Here is a 24725-nt window from a genome sequence, read left to right on the forward strand (position 1 = left end):
TTGTTCTGTATTCCAGCCAGGTCTCTCCATGTTCGTTGCTGACAGCATATAGTGTCTTCAGCAGTAGGGTCTTACCATTAACCTCTGTTGTGTAATCAAGTGCTCTGATAGAAGTGTGTCTTGTTTTGGGAGACTTTGGTGGTCTCTCTGATCAACAGCTCATTGTGGGTGTTAACTGCATCCTGGTACTGTGAGTTACATGACAGTGCTAAGGGTAAAGAAAAAGAAAAAATAAAGAAACAAGAGAAATTTAATGTTAGGCTTAATGTAACCTTTTCTAAGTCCCTTCTTTTTTTTTAAATTTAATTTATTAGTTTTCTTTTCAGCAAATACAGGCAGTTTGGTACCATTGTTTAGGCTCATCCATGATCTACCCCCTCCCATTGGACCCTCCTTGTTGATGTAAATGGGTCGTGCATTGTGGAGTTAGCCCACAGTTATTGGTACGATAAATATCTCTGCATATCATGACCCAACATGTGACTCTGACATTCTTTCCTCCCCCTCTTCCGCAAAATTTCCCTGAGCCATGTTGGGTTAATTTTTGGTCTGCTTCAGTGGGCCCTTCTTTTCAGGTGTTTTCTCCAAGGTCTTGCTGAGGGTTCAACCTTTAGTCTATCTTCCAAGGGTATAGGTTTCTATGGTACCAGTGCCACCCTTGCCTCCACTCAAGTCCTACCCTCCCTATTGTCCAGGCCCAGAGATCCCTGTCCAGTATGTCACCAACTTGGGCTGATTAGGTCAGGAACCACAGTTGAGTGAGAACACATGACTATTGTCTTTCTGTGATTGTGTGAGTTCGCTACATATGATCTGTTCCAAGTTCAACACTTTTCTTGCAAGTTTCATTGTGTCATATTTTCTTCCTGACATTCCCCCCCCCACTGGGACCACCCATCTCCTTCCTGAGTACTCACCCAAGTTGTATTTTTTCCTCTGAGAACTCGCTATTCAGCTCTCTACTCCATTTGTTCAGTGAGTTGTTTGATTTTTAATTGTTTAGTTTTGTGAGTTTGTGATTCTAGATACTAGTCCTCTGGCAGTGGTATAACTGGTGAAATTTTTTTCCCATTCAGTGCGTAATCTATTGGGTCTGCTTATTGTATATTTGTCTTTGCAATAGCTTTTTAGCTTCATGAGATCCCATTGATTCAGAGATTGTCTAATTTCCTAGGTTACTGGGGTATTGTTCTGGAAGTCCTTTCCCACTCATATTGTGAAGAGTTTCACCTATTTTTTTCTTGCAGTAGTAGAAGAGTTTTAGGTCTTATATTGAGGTCTTTAATCTATTTGGAGTTGAATTTTGTGTATGGAAAGATGAGTGGGTCTAGTTTCATATTTCAACATATTGTTATACAATTTGTCCAGCACCATTTGTTGAAGATGCTGTCTGTTCCCCAGTCTATGTTATTTGCATCTCTGTGAAAGATCTCAAGTAGCTGTAGGTACTTGTTCAGGTCTTCAGTACTTTTACATTGGTCTATATTTCTTTCTTTCTTTCTTTTTTTGGCCAATACCATGCCGTTTTTGTTACTGTGGCTTTGTAATATAACTTTAGATCTCAGGTATGGTAGTATCTCATTTCTTTTCTGAGGATATGTTTGGATATCTGAGGCCTGCTTCCATGCCATATGAGTTTTGAGATCATTTTTTCTATCTCTGTGAGGAATGATGCTAGAATTTTTATTTGGTATTGCATTAAGCCTGTATATTGCTTTTGGTATAATTGCCATTTTTACACTGTTCATTCTACTTATCTAGGAGCACGGGAGGACTTTTCATCTTCTTATGTCATCCCCAGTTTCTTTCTTGAGTGTTGTTATGCATGCATTATATAGGTCTTTCACATCCTTTGTAGGTATTATTCCCAAGTATTTGATTTTTTTTTTTTTTTTGCTAATGAAAATGGAACAGTCTCATTGATTTATTTCTCTGAATATTTGTCCTTTGCATATAGAAGGGCTATTTTTATGTGTGGATTTTGCCACTTTGCTGAAGGAATTAATCAACTTTAGAAGTTTTGAGATAGAGATTTTGTGTCATATATGTATAGGATCTTGTCATCTGCAAATAGGGATGATTTGATTTCTTCCTTTTTGATTCGTATCCCTTTTATTTCTTTCTCCTGTCTTATTGCTTGGGATAGGACTTGTAGTAGTATGTTTTCAAGAGCAGTGATGAGAGTGGGCACCCATGTCTTGTTCGTGATCTCAATGGGAACTCCTTGAGTCTTTCCCCATTATGTATTATTTGGGCTTATTTTCTTTATATATAGTTTTTATTGTGAGAGATATATTACCCTGCCCATTCTCTCCAGCATTTTGATTATGAAGTGATGTCATATTTTGTTACAGGCCCTATATGTCTGCTGTAATCTTACCCTTTTCATTTCTGATTTTGTTAGTTTGAGACTTCTCCCCCCCTCCTTTTTATTTTTTATTTTGGTCAGATTGGCCAAGGGTTTATCAACCTTGCTTATGCTTATGTTTTCAAAGAACCAGCTCTTTGTTTCTATTTTATTAATTGTTTTATTAGTTTCCAATTCATTAATTTATGCTTTTATCTTACTTTACATCTGGAGCTCTTAGTGTTAGATTCTTCTTGTTTTTCCAATGCCTTTAGGTAGATGGTTAGGTTATTAACTTGATGTCTCTCCCTCTTTGTTATGAAGACATTCTGTGCTGAATTTTCCCCTCAGGACTGCCTTCATAGTGTCCCATATGTGCTTTGGAGAGTTTCTTATTTAGTTCATTCTGTTTGGTGTTCTGTAAGCTTCTTGTATCTGGATAAGCCTCTCATTTGAGAGAGTGGGAAAATTTTCTTCAATAATTTTTTTGAACATGTTGTCTGTGCCTCTGACCTGGATTTCTTTCCCCTCTGACATATCCCTGATCCAGATGTTTGGTCACTTTCAGGTATCCCACAGTTCTCTAGTATTCTGTTTGCATGTTTTTTGAACTTCGCAAATTTTTCCTAGTACTGATTAATTTCTTCTGTCTTGTCTTCCAGCGCAGAGGTTCTGTCTTTCACATGAGTGCCTCTGTTAGTGAGGTCTAGAATTTTTTTAAAAATTATTTATTTATGTGTGTGTGGGGGGGGGGGAGGGAGGGAGAGGAAGGGAGGGAGAGAGAGGGAAAGAGAAAGAGAATGGCCAGGCCAGGGTCTTCAGCTACTGCAAATAAATTCCAGATGCATGCACCACCTTGTATATCTTGCTTATGTGTGTCCTGGGGAATTGAACCTGGGTCCTTTGGCTTTGCAGGCAAACACCTTAACCACTAAGCAATTCCTCCAGCCCTAGAAGTGTTTTTAAAAGCACTATTTGAGTTTTGTTTTTTGTTGTGTTATTATGCATCATTTCTATGTCTTTTTTGAGGTACAATTTCATTTAATGTCCGATTTTCTTTCTTCTTTTTTAAAGGGAAATGTCTGTTTTAAAGTATATATCTATGTGTGAGTATGTATGTGATTTCAAGGATGCTGTGTGGCCACTGCTTATATAAAAAGAAGTAGTGGTAATGATCCACATTTGCTTTTGTTTCTCAAACTGTGTAGCTTAATGGCTTCCACAATTAGCTGCATAAGCAATCCAGTTGGGTATATGGCTGTCCCATTCATCATTTAAAATAAATGATGGGCCCAGTTATTTATAACTTGAATGACATATTTGGTGATAATTGAAATTTGAGGCATGGTCCAGGTTATTTTTATCCCCCCTCTCTTTCCTTTCTCAATATTTCTTCCAATTTGTACTTACTAACTTGGACTGGGAAGATATCTCAAATGGTAAGGTGCTTGCCTTGCAAACTGAAGAACCTGAATTTTATTCTTAGTGCCCAAGTATAATGCTGGCACATGGTGCCATGTGCTGTAATGTCAGCACCTGGAAGGCAGAGACTGGAGGATCCCAGGGACTCCCTGTCCAGCCAGTATTGCCTACCTGGTGACTTCTAGGCTAGGCAGAAGCACTGTCTTAAAGGAGGCAGGTGGTCTTCCTGTGGGTGACACTTGAGGTTGTCCTTGGCTTTCACATGCATGCACATGCACTGGCCAATTGTGCACACACAAACATGCACCTACACTTGTTTAAATTGTAGGTCCTTTCACATACCTTCACATTTCTCATTTGGTTATTCTTGAGAAAAATTGAATGGCTAATGAAAAGTGTGGTGGTTTGAATCAGAGGTCACCCATAAACTCATGTATTCTGAATGCTTGGTTCCCAACTGAGAGAAATTTGAAGGAGGACGTGTGTTGTTGGGGACGGCGTAGGGGTGTTATAACCATCTTTCCTTTACCAGAGTCTGACTCACTCTCCTGCTGCATTTTTCCACCTGCTATGACAGAGGTGATGTCCAGCCTTTGCTCATGCCGTGCTTTCCCTGACATCCTGAAGCTTCCCTTTGAGTCTGACTGTAAGCGAAAATATAAAAGCTTTCCTCCCATTAGCTGCTGAGTGACAGGGAAAATAAAATTCTTGAATAATCCATAAATTTTATAATCAATCCTTGTGAATATATCAAGAATGAACTATACTTAGTCTTATGGCATTTTAGATGCTATAATTATAATATTTTAGATAGTAAAATAACTTCACTTTTTCATACTCAAATTAGCATGTATATTACCTAATACTGCTTATTTTAGAAAAAGAATATCTTGTAAAGGAATAATTTTACATTTGTTTTCTGTTTTAAGCCTTCTATTGTCTAATGTTTTGTTACTACTATGCACCTTATGTTAATTTTTATTGTGTGTTTGCATAAGAAATTAAAAAAATTCAGCATGATTGACTACTTTTAGCTTCACATAAGGCAGGGTAAGGTTAGAATTACAGTTTTTATGAACAGCTTAGAACTACTACCATTATTTATTGTTTTTATCACTTATAGTACTTGCTGCTTACTTAGATCAGTGGTTTTAAACTGGGGACAAATTTTCCTCAAAGCAGACATTAGCTGAAAAAAACTTTTGATTGTCCTAACATGTAGTGGGAAGAGAGCAGGGACAAGCTGTTTGGCACATGACAACTTCACAGTAAAGAATGGTCTAGGGGCTGGAGATACATGGCTTACCTATTAAGGCACTTGCCTGCAAAACCAAAGGACTGGTGTTCGATTCCCCAGGACCCACATGAGCAAGATGCAAAAGGTAGCATGTGTCTGGAGTTCATTTGTAGTGGCTAGAGGCCCTGACATGTTCATTCTCTCTCTCTCTCTCTCAAATGAATAATTAAAAATAATTTTTTTATAAAAAAATAGTCTCGCATTGAATGGCAGTAAAGCTAAGATTGAGAAACACTTGATGGCAGTTGTTCACTTTATTGAATTAAAAATTTATCCATGTTATTACTTATGCACAACCCTTTTCTCCCTGTATTCACTTACTAATTTGATGCTTCATAAGAGAGAATTTAGCTGTTTGTTTCATGTTTAAAGTTAACACTTTAGCAATTATAATTCATTTTAGATTATTTGTATTCACTTGAAATAGTATAATGTAAATAATCAAGTGTTAATCAACAACAGTCAATGTTCTCATTTTATACATCACTTCTCTTAAGATTTTCTGCTTCTGAGAATCAATAATGTACATTATTCCCTCGAATATTGCCACTTGACTGGACATAATTAGTTATCTGGACAAGTTAATTATCTAGAGGTCTAAATCAGTAATTAATCTGGATCTTTAGTATATTCTACTTAATCTCATTTTTAGAGATTAAGTCTGACATGCTAAATGGAATTGGTTAAATCCAATAACTGGCAAGAGGTCTTCAGTTTCATGCAATGACATGGGACTAAGTCCTCAGTGTGAGTGGAATAGACACCTCATTACAGTAAGAATTATTTACCATATGTGCACCATTTCTGGCCTTATTTTGAAATGACTGCTTTCATTTTTGTTTATCTGACTTAATTTGGACAAAACTGTATGCTTTTAAAGGGAGGTATGTCCATAATATTTTTTCCCCTTGGAGATAAGAGAAAGAGGAGAGAGATTACTTCTAAAGGAAGAATATTAAAAAAGCAGTTGAAAGCCAGGCATGATGGTGCACGCCTTTAACCCCAGTACACGGGTGGCAGGGATAGGAGGATCACCATGAGTTCGAAGCCACCCGGAGCCTACATAGTGAATTCCAGGTCAGCCTGGGCCAGAGTGAGACCCTACCTCAAAAAAAAAAAAAAAAAAAAAAAAAAAAAAAAAAGAAAGAAAAGAAAAAGAAAAAGAAAAGCAGTTCAGTGTTTTGAGACCATACAAAAACTTGATTCTTATTTTTCAGATTTTCTTAAATAGTCATGATTGTTAGTGCTTAAGGTTCTCAAACTTGGCAATACAGAATTAACTTGTTGTGTTCTAAAATATTGCTAATGCATGAATGTTATTTCCATCTACCCAAAGGTAACTGAGGCAAAGCACTGGCCTCAAGACCTCCACAGATCATATGACAGGCAACCAAGGATGAGAACCATTGTTTTGTTGCAGGACTCCGTTAGATATCTGCATTGGGTAGAGAGGACTTATGTATCTGATTTCTAATATTTAAAAAATTTTTGTTTTATTTAGTTTATTTGATAAAAGAGATAGGGAGATATTTGATAGGGAGATAGAGAAAAGTAGAGAATGGGTGCACTGAGGCCTTCAGCCACTATAAACGAACTCCAGATTCATGTGCCACCTTGTACATCTGGGTTACATGGGCCAGAGTCTAACCTGGGAAGTCGAACCTGGAACCTTTGTCTTCACAGCAAACTCCTTAACCATTAAGCCATTTTTCCAGCTTGAGAATTTGTGTTTGTAATTTTCTGGGTGATGCTGGTGTGTTGGAACAGCTACTAAACTTTCAGAACAATCAAGAAGGCAGTCTTTAAGAAATCGCTAGAGGACTGCAAGTGCTTAAGTGATAGCTTACTTGCCTAGCACATGCACTGACCTGGGACTAATCTTCACTGTAAAAGTAAAAAAATAAAAATAACAAAACAGTTTTCTTTTCTTTTCTTTTTTTTTTTTAAGATAGGGTCTCCTGTATCCTAAACTCTCAAACTCATTATGTAGTTCAGAATGACATTGAGTTTTTGATCCTCTAGCCTCTACCTCCCAAGTGTTTGGATTATAGGTCTGTACCACCACCCCAGGTTTCTGAAGCTGCTGGGGATTGAGCCTAGGACGATATGCATGCTAGAAAAGCACTGTACCAACTGAGCTGCATCCCCAGTCTCCCCTTCTATAATGATAGTTTCTGACTTTTTTTATTATCATTTCTGGCTTCAAAATTAAGGTCAGAATGGCATGTAGGGCTGGAGAGATGGCTTAGTGGTTAAGGTGCTTGCCTGTGAAGCCTAAGGATCCAGGTCAATTCCCCAGTACCCATGTAGTAAGCCAGGTACACATGGTGGTGCATGTATCTTTAATTATTTTTGCAGTGGCTAAAGGCCCTGGCATACCCATTCTCTCTTTCTCTCTCTCTCTCTCTCTCTCTCTGCCCCCTTTTCTCTCTCAAATAAGTAATAAAATATTTTAAAATGACATGTATATGAGTCCTTTTGTATTAAAACACTGATATTTATACATTTTAATTTTTTTTTTTTAAACAGCTGAATCTTTATTTCCATTTGTATATACATTTTAATTTTATATTACAATGTGCATTTTACATTTTCATAATTTTCCCCAGACAGAAGAAAACAGCAATAATTACTAAAATGTTTATTCAGTACTTCGTAGATTCTACCACTTTTTTAACTATTTAAAATGACCTGTGGCTGTGCATCTGTTTTTCTTTTCTATGCTCCATTCATTGAGATCTTACTTTTAATATAATCTTTTAAGCTTTCCTAATGGAAATAGCCCTGACAAGATTCTTTCTTGCTCAAGAGTAATTATAAAGGTTGTTTTTTTGAGTTGGGAAAAAAATATTTTCTTTTCCTTCATCCTCTGAGCTGAGAAGGCAGAAAGTGTGAGTAGAGAAGGACAGATGGTGCTTAGAAGTTGTACAGATGTTAGAGGAAACAGACCCTGGCCTTCATGGAAGAGAGCAGCAGGAGGCTGAGGTGGTCATGACCTCTATAAATGAAGAAATCATGGAATAATTAAAAACTATTTTTATTTATATTTGAGGGAGGGAAAGGCAGAGAAAGAGGATGGAAGGCAGAGAAGCAGATAGAGAATGGCATTCCAGGGCCTTCAGCTGCTGCAGACCAACACTGGAAGCATGCACCACCTTGTGCATCTGGCTTATGTGGGTCCTGGGGAATCAAATCTGGGTCCTTTAGCTTTGCAGACTAGCACCTTAACCGCTAAGGCATCCCTCCAGCCATGGAGATATATATATATATATATATATATATATATATATATATATTTTTTTTTTTTTTTTTTGAGGTAAGGTATTCTCTAGTTCAGGCTGACCTAGAATTCACTCTGTTGTCTCAGGCTGGCCTTGAACTCACAGGGATACTCCCACCTTGGCCTCTTGAGTACTAGGGTTAAAGGTGTGTGCCACCATACCTGGCAGAGAGATGGGGAAATTGTTGCCACCAGGGCCTCTAGGCAGTGCAAACACGGTTTAATTTGGGTACTGGGGACTCAGACACAGGTTTTATAGGCAAGTGTTTTAACTGCTGGGCCATCTATTCAACCTCTTGGGGTGAATTTTGGAGAGTGGATTCAGGAGCTTGGCCAAAGACAGAGCTATTAGATTTCTGAATCCTGGCTCAAATTTGGATAGCTGAGAATCTGGGTCCACCTTCCCTCCTTTCTTCCCTCCCTCCCTCCCTCCCTTTCTTTCTCAGAGAAAGGGGGGGGGGAGAGAGAGAATGGGCACAGCAGGGACTTCAGTCACTGCAAACAAACTCCAGACACGTGTACCTCCTTGTGCATCTGGCTAACGTGGGTCCTGGGGAATTGAATCAGGGTCCTTTGGCTTTGCAGGCAAATGCCTTAACTGCTAAGCCATCCCTCCAGCCTCATTTTCTTTTTTAATAAAGGAATTATGGAAAAAATCAGTTCTGATGAACCAATTCTGCAACTAGTTTTGTGGCATAGCGAAGCCTGGGAAAGTCTCCTCGTGCATTCACTCATTTTGCTTCTGTGTTTGGATATTGAAAATGCATAGTCCTGAAATGGCAACTAACAATGTGCCTTCCTGTGTTTTTCAGAAATCATCCTCAGCCTTTGATCACTGTGCTTGAACACAGGCCCGATTGCTGGCCAGTACTTCTGCAGCAGCTGACAGCGTTTTTCCAGCAATGCCCTGAAAGGTAATGTAAATTAAATAAATGAAGGAGAGAGAAAAGTACATGCTAATCTAAGAACTAGAACTACACTTTATTTTGTTTTTTTCTTTTTTTAGCTGCTATGACTATAAAGGTTCTGAAAAAGAAAAGAGATGGCCTAGTGCTCGTGGAAGTTCTAAACTTTTTCTGTGTAAAAGAGTAATCTACCAGTTGTTAGTGGTTGAAATATTGAATATGAAGAAAGGTGTTATTAAAGCAGATGACCATTGGTTAGTGGTCAGGAAAGGTGACTAGACATATTAAGTTCTTCCTCCTGCACATTGTCTAGTGAGATAATATATTTATTAGAAACCTGCCAGTTGGGATTTAGGTTACCTCACTATGTCAGATCAGATAGCCAATAGATATAGATTTAGTGTATCAAAGCCTCGTGATGGCTGTCTGGGTTCTTCCACCTTCTTTTGTCTTCTACTATGTGGCACCAGTTCAAGTCTTTATTATCTCTTGCCACAGTTCTTGCCCCTTGCTCCTAATTGTTCTGTCTGTGATTTATCAAGAGAGGGAAACTCATTGTATCACTTCCTTGCTTATATCACCATGGCTATGCTTTTGTGTATGATCTAACCAGAATGATGCCTCCAACCTTTCAGCTCTGTTTCATAGGCCTTACCTGTTGATGGCTTATGTTCTTAATGGGAAGGAAAAACTGAAGATCTGCTTTTTTTTTTTGTTTTTCTTTTAAGGTAGGGTCTCACTGTAGCCCAAGCTAACCTGTAATTCACTACATAGTCTCAGGGTAGCCTCAAACTCATGGCTGTCCTCCTACCTTTGCCTCCCAAATACTGGGATTAAAGGAGTGCACCACCCCTACCACACCTGCCCTGAGATTGGCTTTTTGAAATCATTTCAACCTCCCCAGCCTGCAGGTTAAAAATAAGGTATTTTATTCACTTCTGTTTCTGATATGATTCTTAACCAGCGTGATCTCTTTTGTTCCAGTGTGATCTCTTTTGTTCATCTCTTAGTTTATGCTTTGCCAGCACACTGACTTGCTTTTGGTTCCACATAGAAAGTAGTGCCTTTTCCTTCTCTCCCTGCTTTTGGCTTGTTGTTATTCACCTTCCTCTTTTGAATCTTACTAAGTTCTCCACTTTTAAATCTCTCCTGCATTTTCTGCCTAGTAAGACTTTCCTTACTGCAAGTTGGATTAGGTGTCTCTTTTTTATTTTCCCATAATAGCTTGCAGTTGTGATTTCTAACATCTTTGTGCTTACCACATGGCCTTATCTTTTGTTAGCTGTGAAGACTTCCTGGGAATAGATACTGGGTTTCATTATGTTTTGTATTAATAATGCTTGGCACATTTCTAGGAGCTTTATATATTTTTGTAAACCAAAGCCTATGAATTGCATGGCCTAGATAGTGTGCTGAAGAGTGTTTTGTAACATAGGATTTATACATTGCTGCTACCTGGTATTGACCATACCATATTGAATATGCAAGGCAAGTGCTCTACCATTGAGGTACATTTCAGACCTCTTGAAAGTTTTTTAATGTCCTGTCAATAAAACTTCTCAGGACACCATGTCTGACTTCATTACCTTCAATTTTAGATAGAATTTTTTGGTAGGATGCATTGCTACTGGCAGTTTTAAAGAGATACAGGGAATCTTAAGTTTATTTCCTTTGGGGCCCCAATTACACAATACCAAAGCCTAAGTGGCATGTACACAACGATGTATTTCACACAGTTCTTTGTGCTATAATGTTCAAGATCAAGGAAGTGACATATTTGCTGTCTGGTGGGGCCTCCTTCTGAGTTCTCAGAGTGCTGTCTTCTCAATGCATCTTCACATGGTGGAAGGTCAGGGGAATTCTCATGAATGTCTATTGTAGAAGCTCTAGTCTCATCCTAAAGGACGTAATTCTTTCTTAAAAGTCTCATGCCTTAGTATTTGCACCAGGGATGTTAGAATGCCAACATATGAATTTTTAGTGGGATAAAAATATTCATTCCATAGCTGCCATTGAGAAAAATTGAATGAATTAGTTCAAAATGACCATTGCCATCCTGTCTTCCCTCACTTTTTTTTTTTTTTTTTTTTTTTTTGGTGTTTCGAGGTAGGGTCTCACTCTGGCTCAGGCTGACCTGGAATTTACTATGTAATCTCAGGGTGGCCTCGAACTCTTGGCGATCTTCCTACCTCTGCCTCCCGAGTGCTGGGTTTAAAGGCGTGCGCCACCACGCCCGGCTCTCCCTCACTTTTTATGTCTTTTTTTAGGTAAGATATTAATAGTTACTGGATAAACCTTTCCTTTAACAGTTACTAGATAAATTCTCCATTAGAAACAGACATCTAAATAAATTTATAAACACATTTGCTTGATAAATTTTCTCTTACTATGTACAGCTATCTAGAAGTTCTAAATTATTTTCTTTGAAAAGGATAATTTCAACCACACTATTCTTTGCATGATGAGATCTTATACTTTTTCACTAACTTATTGGATTTAACTTTAGAAACAGTGAACTTAAGTTCTTGTTCAGAAAGTAATCCAGGTGGACGATATTTTAATAAGAATATGAGCAGTGATTGGCAACTATGGAAGGAGATGAAATTAATGACAGCCTGAATTTTAGTTCTTTCTGTTAGGAATTATTGAACAAACTGGATACTTAAGTCAGATATGCTAGAATGTCATGCACCTTCATGCTAGTTTTTGTTGCATTATTTATAGTAAATTCTGCATTAATTTATTAAAGGCCCATGTCATTAAGATTTCACTTTGCTTTCAAGTAATTGACAATTATGTAGATTGGCTATGATAGATACTTTAGGCCTGGTCCCACAAGGTTATCTTGTTTAACACATAGAATTTTAGATGAGTGAACTAATGAGAGTAGTATTACATTACTTGGTTCAGGTCAAGTAACATGTGAGTGAAAGAGTTGGGCTTAAAGCCTCCCTTTTTTGTTTCTTCTATGTCTCCCTTAGTGGGGAACATAAATATAGAAGACTTATCTGCCGATAGAGGTGCAGTTTTCCACATTAAACAGTCTTAATCACTTTGGGGTTTGAGTTTTCTGTTTTATTGTTTTCCTTTTGCTCTTTAACACCTGGCAATTTCATACCTCACTGAAGTGATAGTTAATCATTGGATGCCACATAGGAAATGCCGAATATAAAATCAGGACAGATTCAGCCAAGGACATTTTTCTACATTGTCCTTAAGGAAACACAACATCATCTTCCTAATGTCAATTCCTAATGACATCTTGGCAGTGTTTTTTATATAAGCCTTGCATTTCACCTTTAGCATTTCAAGGTAGAAGAAAATGAAGAAGCCACCCATGGAAGCTGTTGGCATCTGGATAGTTTCTATTCTTTGGAGGGTATAGTATTAGAGAGACATGGGAATAATGCCTTATGTCTTTTCCCTTGAGATTTTCACTTCATATTTTAACCCATACATATATTATTTGGTTGCTTCATCTATGAAGATTTTTATTTCCTATTATAGTAATATTTATGCATTGAAATCCTTCTTTTGATTTTATACCTTGTGTATTTGTGCAGTAGTTTAAAAAATTCATCTAGACTGTATTCCATGAGAGCAGAAAATTTATATAAATTTTTTCAGCAAATAGATAAATTACTGCTGTATTGTAGGTGGTCCATAAATTTCACAAAGTGAAAAAAGTAATGAATGAATGAAAAATAAATTAAGTTGTATTTATTGGTAACTTTAAAATTTTAATGGTAATGGTGTTTTGAAATCACATTGCTGTGGAATGTGTAGGATTATAAAATCAAGTTGTGAAAAATAAGTCAAATACCATTTATTCCATGAAATAATTGCATTTTATTTTATTCTTTTGGCAGTTTTCATGTCCTATCATGTAGTTTAAGAACATAACTGATTGTCCCTATCACAATTTATGCTTGTTTCTTATATGCTTCTTAAGAATAGGTAGTCCTGGGTTTTATGTGCTATCTTAGATAATAATTGTATATAATAAATTATAAGATTAAATAAAATTATATTCACTTGATAAATCTAATTTTACCTCTTCATAACTTAGTGTAAGTGAATTAATTGATTCCACATCTCTGTGAAGGCCTAGTGTTTATGGTCATTAGTGATATAGCAGTAAATAGAAATCTATGACCCCTGCCCTCAGTTTGACAAAGGACATAGGAACTAAATGTGTCACAATAATACAGTTTCTGTGCTGTAGAAGTGCATAGTGGGGGCCGGACCAAGTGGTACCTATCAGCAAGGGACTTATTGTAAAGCAGGTAACAGAAGGATGATAGAAATTAAGCAGAAGGTGGGGAAGAACAAGAAGAATGGAAAGTAAGTAAATTACAAATATAGGGAACAGCAAGGGAAATGAAGGCCCAGTGGTTTGACTGAAGACCTGAAATAAGTGTAGTGAATTTTATGGAGTGTGAAGAAATGCCAGCAATGATAACCTGGAAAGATAAGCAGAGGCCATGTTATAGAAGTACCATAAATTAAGTTTAAAATTTAAAATTCTTTCTTTATTTTTACTTTTTACTGATGCAAATTGTTAATGATATGGTCAGATTGTTATTTTAGAAGATAATTCTGACATGTTTGTGACTGGGACTGTATTTGTGATTAGGAGTTATTAGAATATTATGGAATCTAAGTAGGTATGAAAGATATATAGATAGTCACTCCTCTTTAAGTTGGAAATGCTTCATTAAGAGGAGGTTGTTGGCAACTACTCCATTCATCTCTCCTTTAGATTCTGTGTTGATGTAATGGGAATAATTTTGTTTTATGAGGCTTTGGTAATGATCAAAAGACTCAAAGTCCAATAATTTGTATCCTATACAGGTTAACACATTTAGTTAACAATTCAGTAGCTCCACATATCCATGGTGGGGGATAGTATTTTTAGATGTCCAGTGAATGGCAGAAACCATAGGTAGTATCAATGTATGTGGGATATAGAGATCCTGTCTCTTTAATAAAAAAATAGTTGAGAGCAGTCACTTATTTATTTAAAGGAAGCATCTTACGGCTTCTCTTTGGTACTCCTGAATTGTCAAGATCACTACTTTCCTGCTTTGTGTCACTAGTAAGTAAGGAGCAAATAGAAACTTGTAAGCTAAGTGATTGATGGGTGAGAGTCATGCACAATGTGGATGTGTTCAATAAAGGAATAACCTATGTACTGGAGGAACACGGTGGGCAGTGTGGAATCTCATTGCATTACATAAAACTTAAAAATTGTTTATTTCAGGAGCTTTTCACTAACTATTTTCAGACTATGGTTAAGAGCAACTAAAACTTTAAAAAGGAAAATTGGGTTGGGGGGATACTGTAAATGTTAAATGTAAATGTAAAAAATGAATGTCATCACAATCATTTCAGGAAGATGGCCTGGCATTGTTTTGTATACTTTTTTTATCTGTACAGTGTTCCCATAAATGCATGCCTCTGTCATACTGTAGGAGAACAGATCTTGATATCTGCAATTATAAAAGTGTTCTCAGATAATTCTTCACCAATGATTGGTCTTGGAGGTATAGCTGCTATTCTAATGTGGAAGAAGAGGTGTTATTTAGTTGTGGAGATCTGGCTTTTAGTCTCCTGGTCTTGAGTTATTTTCTCCTGTGCAGAGAGCTGCTTGGCTTAGATCTAGTTGGGTCACAGTGGAATAGCAGAACCAAAAAAGGTACGGAGGCTGAGACATTGCTCAGTGTTAAAGTTACTTGCCAGCAAAGCCTGCTATCTAGGTTTGATTTCCTAGTACTTACATAAAGCCAGACACATAATGTGGCGCATGGATCTGGAGTTTGTTTGCAGAGAAAAGAGGTTGTTGTGTAGCTAAACATTTTTTTCTGCCTTGTAAATAAATAAAAATATAGATGCTTGGGGATAAAAATGGATTTCTTTAAAAAAGTAAGATGTATTTGATGAAATGGCAGTTTATGGTATGCCATGAATTAACAGCTGTTGTGTGCCCCTTATGTATTTAGTGATATCTGTAACTCAATGATTGACTAATGTGTGACATGACTTGCAGGTCAGAGATCTCATGTATCCAAATAATGGCACCATTTCTATGGTATTTATATTGTGAACCATCACAGTTACAAGAATATGCTAAACTCCGACTAGCCCTGCTGAAAGTTTTACTTCAACCTCGGGTTCTTTGTGACTCAACAGAGCCATCAGTATTAGAACAACAGATTCTTCAACTGTGTTGTGATATGGTTCCTTGTCTGCAGGTAAGGTCCTTCGTCTTTACTGTGTCAGCACCAATAAATGTTGACTGTTGTCAACAAACATGAAGTACTTTCAGGTCCTGTGTGGTTCAGAAACTCAAAGCTTATCTTGTTTCCAGAAATGCTTGTGATCTTGTGGAGGAGATGAATCAAATTTAGATCTAACATTTATATACACTGTTAATTCATAGGAACTATAAATCAACAGTATCCATTTTAGAATTAGTAGGAGTAAAGGAGTAGGAGTTCAGGAAGTAGAAGTATTGAGCTCTTCAATTGTCCCTTCAATTGCTGATTAACAAAAAAAAAAAAAAAAAAATCAGCTGGAGAGATGGTTTAGCTGTTAAGGTGCTTGCTTATGAAACCTAAGGATCCAGGTTCCATTTCCCCAGAATTCATGTAAGTCAGATGCACATGGTGGCACATGCATCTGGAGTTACTTTGCAGTGGATAGAGGCCCTGTTGTGCTCATTTTCTCTCTCTCTCTCTCTCTCTCTCTCTCTCACACACACACACACACACACACACACTTTGAAAAGTTACTTACCAGTCAGTGTGTTTCGAGTTTTGTGGCTCATTTGGTTAGCCGGTCCCATGACCAAGGTTAGACTGTTTGCAGGAATCTGGCCACTATGCTGCCTAGCTGATGGAGAAAATCTGGGAATATATTTTAAAGTGATCACTTGAGGTCACAGATGACCTGTTTTAAGTTTGTGTTAGCAGGGAGCCACTAGAGTAAATCTTTCCTTTGTGACTCATAAATGTACTTTCTATAATCAAGGCAGAGAGAAGTTAATTAAAATGAATTCTCCAGTGACTTGGGAGGCCTTTGTTTTGTGTGGGCAATAAAGCAGTGTCTAGGCAGAACGTCTTGAACTAGGGCACAATTTTTCACACCATGCCCAGATTACTTGTCTTGCGTTCTGTTGTAAATGTTTGCCTTCATCTTCATGAAAAGCTTAGATAGTTATAGAAATGAGCTCTGTTGAATATTTTTGAGAATCTTTGTCTAAAACTTCAAGAAAAAAGGGAAGCAGCATATATGCAGTTACTCGGTGAACAAATTAGCTGTACTAGAAGAAAACACCTAAGGGTTGGAAGGGGTCCTAGAGGCAGCACAATCCATTTCCTACCTCATAATGAGTATTTCTTACATTAAACCATTATTATCTGTAACCAATTCAACATTTTATTATCAAGTATACTATTTTGCAAGGCATCCACTTTTGGGGAAGTATTTTTGTTAACCACTAAAAAATGACCCATTAGTCTGTCTTAAACTAAATAAGCTTTCAGAAACTTATCTCCATCCCATCTTGTATGATTTTTTTCTCATCTTTCCATCCCCTTTTATAACCTTTCTTTCTTTCTCTCCTCATCATTTTCTTTATTTCTCCATATGAAATGGTTTACAGATTTTTCACTGTCCTTTGCCCGGAATTGTTTAGTTTATTGGTACTCGGGATATGCTACTATGAAATGTTCTTTTCAGAGCTAGATGTGGTTCTATGGATATGATCTGATCCACAGTAACCCTGGGACAGAACTATATTTAAATACTTTTCTGTTTTAGGAATAGCCATACATACTGTTGATTTATGAGGAGAGGGTGATCAGTGAAACCCTTGACCATTTTTTTTCTTAACTAGTTGTTCTTTTGTGTTGTTTGTAGAACTTTCTCAGTTTAATTGATTCTTATCATCTCATATGCAATCTATTGCACATGATCTATGTCTGTATGTGAACAGAACATTACTTTGAAGTTATTCCTAAAAATTTTGATCATATTAAAGACCAGAAAACTTTTAATACTAACTTGCTTAGGTTGTATTTTGAATTTTTTAGAATTTAAAGTGTTTAGTAAATGCAAACATACTTAAGGAAATATATCATCAAATGAAAATCTGCCTTTTGTTGCTAATCCATAGTTTTTTCTGCTCTCTGTTACAAAAGAGCAAAATAACTTAGCATTTGTAGTATAGTAGGACTGTTCACATTTTTATTTTATTTTACAATAAACAGTTATTTATTAGGCTGTAATTTTCAGTGTTTGAATTCAGTTCTGAAAATAGATCTACAACTATTTCTAACACTAAAGCCAGTGGTTAGTAAATAAGAGGAATGTAGTTATTAATGCCAGAAAAATTAAGCCCTGAGAATTTTTCTACATGAGATATTTGTAGAATCAGCTTCCCAAAACTCATGGAACTAACATACACATATATGCACACACCTACCCCCTCCATGTTCATACCAAATGGCTTTATAGTCAAACTAAATACTATATAAAATTTATAATCAGATACACAAAATGTACACTCCATGAAAAGTTCACTTTTGATAATGGGTACCGGATCTCACAAATATGATTTCCAGTTAAGAACAGGGCAGTAACTGGGCTCAGAAGGTTTTAATTGTGTACTAATTACCATCACAAGGAATCAATTTATTCACACAATATTCAGAATTATAAGGTTTTTTTATGTTTTCAATTTCTTCACCTTTGATCTTTCATTTTTGTTTTGTTAATTTTTCTCTCTGTGCATAACTTGAAGCAACCTTTTTTCCCCCCTTTGGTTGTAACCTGTTGTGAAACTTCAGGCTTTTCCTGTGATGAATTTAACACATAAGAATCCTGACTGAAGCAGATGGTTCATTGTTTATAACCTCTGGGAAATGCTAGTGTGTCTTTGAGCAGGACTGTTCCTTCTCTTTAAGACTAAATCCAGAATTTTGATCTGAACTTTTGAGTGCGAAGTGAATTGGGATTTTCAAGAGTACCCACATGCTTCCTATTGTGTACATTAGCCTGTTGAGAAGACAGTGCTATTTGACCATGGTCTTTTACTTATCTTCTATGGTTATGCTACTGTCATCTACGGCTTACAGTGATAGGGATTATTAGTTAATTAGGACATCATGCTGACCCTTCCTACCAGGTTTCTATGTTAGAACTGGAGGAAAGAGTTCTTTTGAAGACTTAAAAGCAGCTTTTAATTTTCTTCAAAACATAAGCATTTTTACATAGCTTTTCTTAACACATCTGTACTCATAGCTAGGAAAAAAAAAAAAAAAAGATTTTGTGGTAGAGGGGCAGAGCATTTGACTTCAGAATTTGTACCAGTCAGGAATAGCAAACAGCACTAGCAGATTGTATTTTGGTTACTGACAAAAGGAGAAGGTAGAGTCATATAGTTGCATGCTCATTGAGTTATATAACTTCCTTCACCTCCTTTAATGTTTATAGGTTTAGAGAAAATGTTGAAACCTTATATAACTTAAAATTACCCTGTAATTTTATGTATTACAATAACTTTCTTAACAGATAAAAGATCTGATGCAGACAACAGAAGTGATGCTGTTTATCAAAGAAGTATATTTAAGCCTTTTGCGTCATCCTGTTTTCTGGGCAACTCAGCTTACCCAGCTCACTCTTCAGTTGCTGTGTGCCTGTGAAGTGAGTTTAAAGATAACTGGGGAATGCTCATCATTAATCCAGCTTCTGGAGCGCAGCAGTGAGCTTCTGAAGGAGGTAAGGACAGGATGAAACTAGTGTGCCAATTACCACTTAAAATCCTTCAGAAATTTTGTGCATGTGTATATCAGAGATGATTTGATCTCATAGAAGTAAATGGTACTACTAATGTATTACAAAAAATATCATTTATTATAAAATGAATTATTAAATACTTGTTGAAGCATTAGTTAATTATCTACCACTTGTGTTTTCATTTGTTCATGTAGAGCACAAGTGTTAAACATTGTTAGTAGGGTCTATAAACTATGTATATAAAAATACATTTTGCAAGGAACAGATGTGCAAATAAGTAAAGCTAGTACTTTGAGATAAATAATGATTTTAAGTATTATAGTGTCATAAGAACCATGCATGGTAGTTCACATCTGTAAATTTGGAAGGCTGGGGCAGTGGGATTGCTGTAGTTTGAGGCTAATCTGAGCTAAATAATGAGTTTCAGACTAGCATGATCTGCAGAATGAGACCATGCCTCAAAAACATTGGAGTGGAGGGGACATTAGTGGGAATAGAAGTTAAGGGAAATTGAGCATGAGTTGATATTTAAAGATGATGAAGGAGTTTTCCTGATGCAGAGGTTGGGCAGAATGTTTTATCTGGGAGAACAGTATGTTCCCAAGCATAAAGTCACAAGAAAATAATGAGGTATGGCCTCTTTGGACAATAAGTCTTGCTTTGGAAACTACATGGTGCCATGCATACATGGTTGAGTCTAAAAAGTCTACACCCAAAATAAACAAAAAAATTTTTTTAAAAAGGGCTGGAGAGATGGCTTAGTGGTTAAACGCTTGCCTGTGAAGCTTAAGGACCCCGGTTTGAGGCTCCATTCCCCAGGACCCACGTTAGCCAGATGCATAAGGGGGCGCACGTGTCTGGAGTTTGTTTGCAGTGGCTGGAGGCCCTGGCATGCCTATTCATATTCTCTCTCTCTCTCTATATATATATATATATACATATATAGATATAGATACAGATATAGATATATCTGCCTCTTTCTCTCTCTCTCAAAGAAATAAATTAAAATAAACCAAAAATAATTAAAAAGAAAGTCTACACACCATCAATTCTGAAAGTGACATAGCAGTGTCATTAGGAAACCCCACTTCAGGGCTGCAAAGATGTCTCAGTGGTTAAGGCACTTGCCTGTAAAGCCTAATGACCCAAGTTTGATTCCCTAGTTCCCATGTTAAGGTAGGTGCACAAAGTGGTACATGCATCTGGAGTCTACTTGCAGCAGTTGACAGCCCTGGCATGCCCATTTTGTCTGTCTTTTTTCTGTTTCTCTCTGCTTGCAAATAAACAGATAAATAAAAAATTTAAAAATAAGCAAATAATTAAAAAAGAACCCCCCCCCTTCAGCTGGACATGGTGGTGCACACCTTTAATCCTAGCACTGGGGAGGCAGAAGTAGGAGGAAGTTTGAGGCCAACCTGAGAGTACATAGTGAATTTTAGGTCACCCTGGGCTAGAGGAAGACCCAACCTCAAAACAAGCAAACAAACAAATAAAAAAACAAAATAAATGATAAGGCTGGAGAATGGCTCAGTGGTTTAGGTGTTTGCTTGCAAAGCTTAACCATTGGAGTTCAGTACCATAGTACCCACTTAAAGCCAGATGCACAAAGTGGAACATGCATCTGGAGTTTGTTTGCAGTGGCTGTAGGCCTTAGAACACCCAGTATCTCTCTCTGTCTCACTTCTCTCTGTCTGTCTCTGTATGCAAATAAATAAGTAAATATAAAAAAAAATTTAAAAAAAGAAACCCCACTTCAAAGATATGACTCTTAAGTGAGTGGAACATGTTTGCTGAGACACATGACAGGCAGGTCCTGTAGAAGATGCATGCACATAATGCCTAGGCCATGTGTGCCTGGGGTATGTTTAGCTAGCTTTTGTCAAATACAAGGAGCTTGAGTCCATGATTCCAAGGGATGTCAATTGAAAGCTCTGTTGTCTTTCTTTCATTGCCCATCTGAAGCTTAGAAAGTGTGCTTGGGCCAGTGTTTCCAAGAGTTGCAGACTATACTGACCAAAGGCTGAGGCCCAAACCAAGGGCCAGTCCTCGGATCTTGCCCAGGCTCCCAAAGGTGTCCATGCTCCAGGGAAGTCTACATAGTAAAGACTTCTGTGTGCCTATGTGGAGATGGGTTGATATGTCCTGGTGATTGGTGTCCTGTGCTATTTCTACAAATAAACCTGAGAAAGAATAAAGGGAAGTGGAAGGAGAAGGGAAAGGAGAGAGAAAGGGAAGGGAAGACAAGTGGAGAAGGGCAAGAAAAGGATGAGAAGAGGAGAGGGTGAAGAGACGGGAGGGGAAAGGGAATTACAAGTGGAGGAGGGAGGGCAGGGAGGAGGCTAACAATGGTACCAACTTGACTGTATTCACTGAGTACAAAACTAATAAAAAATACAGAAAAGTTGTACCTTTTATTTTATTTATTTCTTATTTGAGAGAGAGAGAGGGGGGGGGGGAGAAAACGAAAGAAAGAGAGAGACTGAGAAAGCAAATGGGCACACCATGGCAACCAGCCATTGCAAACAAACTCTAGATGCATGTGTCACTTTTTGCATCTGGCTTATGTGGGACATGGAGAATCAAACTTGGGTCCTTTGGCTTCAAAGGCATGTGCCTTAACTGCTAAGCTATCTTTCCAGCCTTTTATTTGGTTTTTGATATGCTTGGTTTAAGGTTCATATGGGTTATGACTAGTTGGATATATTGTTCTGAAATTCACAGTAGAGGCCTCACTAAAAAGATACCAATTGTGGTAGTTTTAATGGATATCCCCCAGTGGATTCAGGAGTTTTATTCAAGCTTGTAACTTGATGCCAGTGTGGGTGGATCTTAGGGACCAGCTCTTAAAGTGTAGGGGTGGATCTGGAATTCCAGACTGAAGAGTGCTTGAGTTCTGCCTGGGCTTCCTGAAGTGTGCTTGCTTGTGGTATACATAGATTTTGATGGAAGATAGGAGGAAATAGTCAGTTTTTCAACCTTATAATACTTTCACATATACTGGGATTCTAGGTAATATATATTGTGTGTTCATATACTATGCATTATTATTTTTTTTAAAACTACATATTACTTTTGTTGCATATAATTAATGTATAATATATACTCTCCACTTGGATGTATATTTATATCTATTATATATACTAAATTAGCATAAAGCTATTTTTGTTGTAAATACCTGTGTATGTTACACATACATATATTACATGTAACATAATATCTAGTATATATGATAGATATACATGGGCAAATAATTTGTAACAGACATAATTATATGCCTCATATATATAAATAAAATGATATAAAATATTTTATAGCTAACTGTTCTATAAGTGAATTATCAGTAATTATTTGTCACATTATTATACTTTGGGAATCCTCACATTTTTCTCATGTGCTTGTGATAGACTGAGTAATAGATATAATTATTAACTATAATTTCATATGTTATAGTACCTTTGGGTATAATATTTTCACTAATTTATTGTGTATATCTCCTTAGCATCTATTTATTAAGTAGCTACCTATGACAGACCCTGTTATAGTGATTAGTTGACAAGAGACCAGATTCATGAAACTTACTTTCCAATCTGAAGGTTCAAACAAGGGCCTGTAAGAACTACTAGGTAGAGTGATCAAAGCTTAAGATGCCTAAGGCCCACTCCTGCACATGTTGAATTCATAATTTTGAGTTAGGCATAAGGATCAGCTTTTTTTTTCTTTCTCTTTACAACATATATATAAAAAACTTTAATATGTGAATACAGTAATTTGATTGTTTTCCTGCCCCTTATTCCTTTTTTGTTCCCTCTCCCCATGCAGAAATGGTGATGTTCTAATTCTATCATTTCTTTGTTTACTAGGTAGAAAAATTCTTTTCATACAAGATCTCATATAGCCCAGGCTGGTCTTGAACTCATTATGTAGGTAAAGGTGACTTTGAACTTCTGATTCTCCTGCCTCCACCTCTCAAGTACTGGGATTAGAGGCATGCACCATCACACATGATTTTCAGTGATAGAAATTATACAGAAAATAGGGTAAATGCATGGCTTTTCCTGTTCTCTTTATTTGTTACTTTCTGATGGTATTGTTAGGAACTCAAAGGATTAACATGTTTTGATGTCTTGTATCCTGGCTCCTGTCTTGCCACCCTGTCCTCTTCAGAACAGTCTTGTACATCCTAGAGGAAGTCATTTTTATTTTTGATAGCATGTCTTTAATTTCCCCCCAACTTAAAATGTTCCTAAAATACTATGCTGTGGCCCTTGCTGGGACAGCTGCTATGACAAATGCATTGAAGCCATAGTATTAGAATACAGAAATCTTTTGGTTTGTAAGCCTATTAGAAACTACCATATTTGGGATTTAAATAATTTTTCAACTTTACTGTTTCATATGATCATGTAAAAAATTGAGGGAAGGGAATAAAAAAAAATAAAATAAAAAAAAATAAAAAATTGAGGGAAATGTGGCAGAGTGATGCAGTGATTTATAATGTGCATGCCTTTGTTAGAATTATATTTACTTTTTTCAGATGGATGTTGTTTCATTGTTTTTTCAGAGCACTTAACTATTTAGCTACAAAAGAACAAATTGACATATATTCCACTGAAAATTGATATCCTTTTTATCAAATTACATAAATTAAGATATTAGAAGATTTTGTGCTTTGATTGATTTCACTTTGAAATGGCAAAGTTGAAATGGAGGGACTTTACTCATTTGGGCCAGTGTTGATAGTATCACTCGGAGAAAGACTTCTGAGCAAATCATGGTTGATTGTTAAATTGTTTTCTATCTGCTTCTTTTTTGTTGTTGTTTCTTTGAGGTAGGGTCTCACTCTAGCCCAGGATGACCTGGAATTCACTATGTAGTCTCAGGGTGGCCTTGAACTCACTGCGATCCTCCTACTTCTGCCTCCTGAGTGCTGGGATTAAAGGTGTGCACCACCACACCCGGCTTTCTATCTGCTTCTTTTTAAAGTGTTATTCTCCCTCATCCTGTTACATGTGACTTTCCCTCAACACTTTCCATGTTTCTCTCCATCATAACTTTCCATGTGATTCTCCCTCATCATGTTACACATGATTCTCCTTTATCACTTTACATGTGCCTGTCCCTCATCACTTTACATGTGACGCTCCCTCATCAGTATTCATGTGGCTTTCCCTTATCACTTTACATGTGACCTTCCCTCATCACTTTACATGTTACATGTGACCCTCCCTCATCATTTGACATGTGACCATCCCTGATCACTTTATATATGACTTTCCCTCCTTACTTGACATGTGACTCTCCCTTGTCACTTTACATGTGACTGTCCATCATCATTCCATATGTTACTCTTCCTCAAGAATTTACATGTGACTCTGTCATTTTATATGTGGCCCTTTATCATTTTTTGTTGTTTGTCACTCTTTTGGCTGTCCTTGTCATTATTATTTGTCTCTTCAAGTACTTTTGTAGAGCTAGACAATATAGTACTGTTATCTGGACATTTCTGGTTTTAATTGTACTTTTTTAATTTAAAATTTTTGGAAATCTGAATTACCATCTTTTATACTTCTTTAGATCTTAATATACAAATATTCTTTGTTATATATGTATGTATTTAGTAAATTTAATGATTTTATGCTTCCTTAATTCTTGCTGGGACATTTAGATATACTT

General features: G+C 36.8%; 1 protein-coding gene across 2 annotated transcripts in view; it reads left to right on the forward strand.

Annotated features, from left to right (window-relative positions):
- The window catches only part of Focad (focadhesin), a 364375-nt gene that overhangs the window by 86966 nt on the left and 252684 nt on the right, over positions 1–24725 (forward strand). For both annotated transcript variants that reach the window (XM_004658412.2, XM_045146459.1), the window contains 3 exons: positions 9159–9260; positions 15301–15505; positions 18828–19034. In XM_004658412.2, the coding sequence (XP_004658469.1) occupies positions 9159–9260; positions 15301–15505; positions 18828–19034 (514 nt within the window). The remainder of the gene's footprint in view (positions 1–9158; positions 9261–15300; positions 15506–18827; positions 19035–24725) is intronic.

Source organism: Jaculus jaculus, chromosome 1 (assembly GCF_020740685.1).
Source record: "Jaculus jaculus isolate mJacJac1 chromosome 1, mJacJac1.mat.Y.cur, whole genome shotgun sequence".
Classification (NCBI taxonomy): Eukaryota; Metazoa; Chordata; class Mammalia; order Rodentia; family Dipodidae; genus Jaculus; species Jaculus jaculus.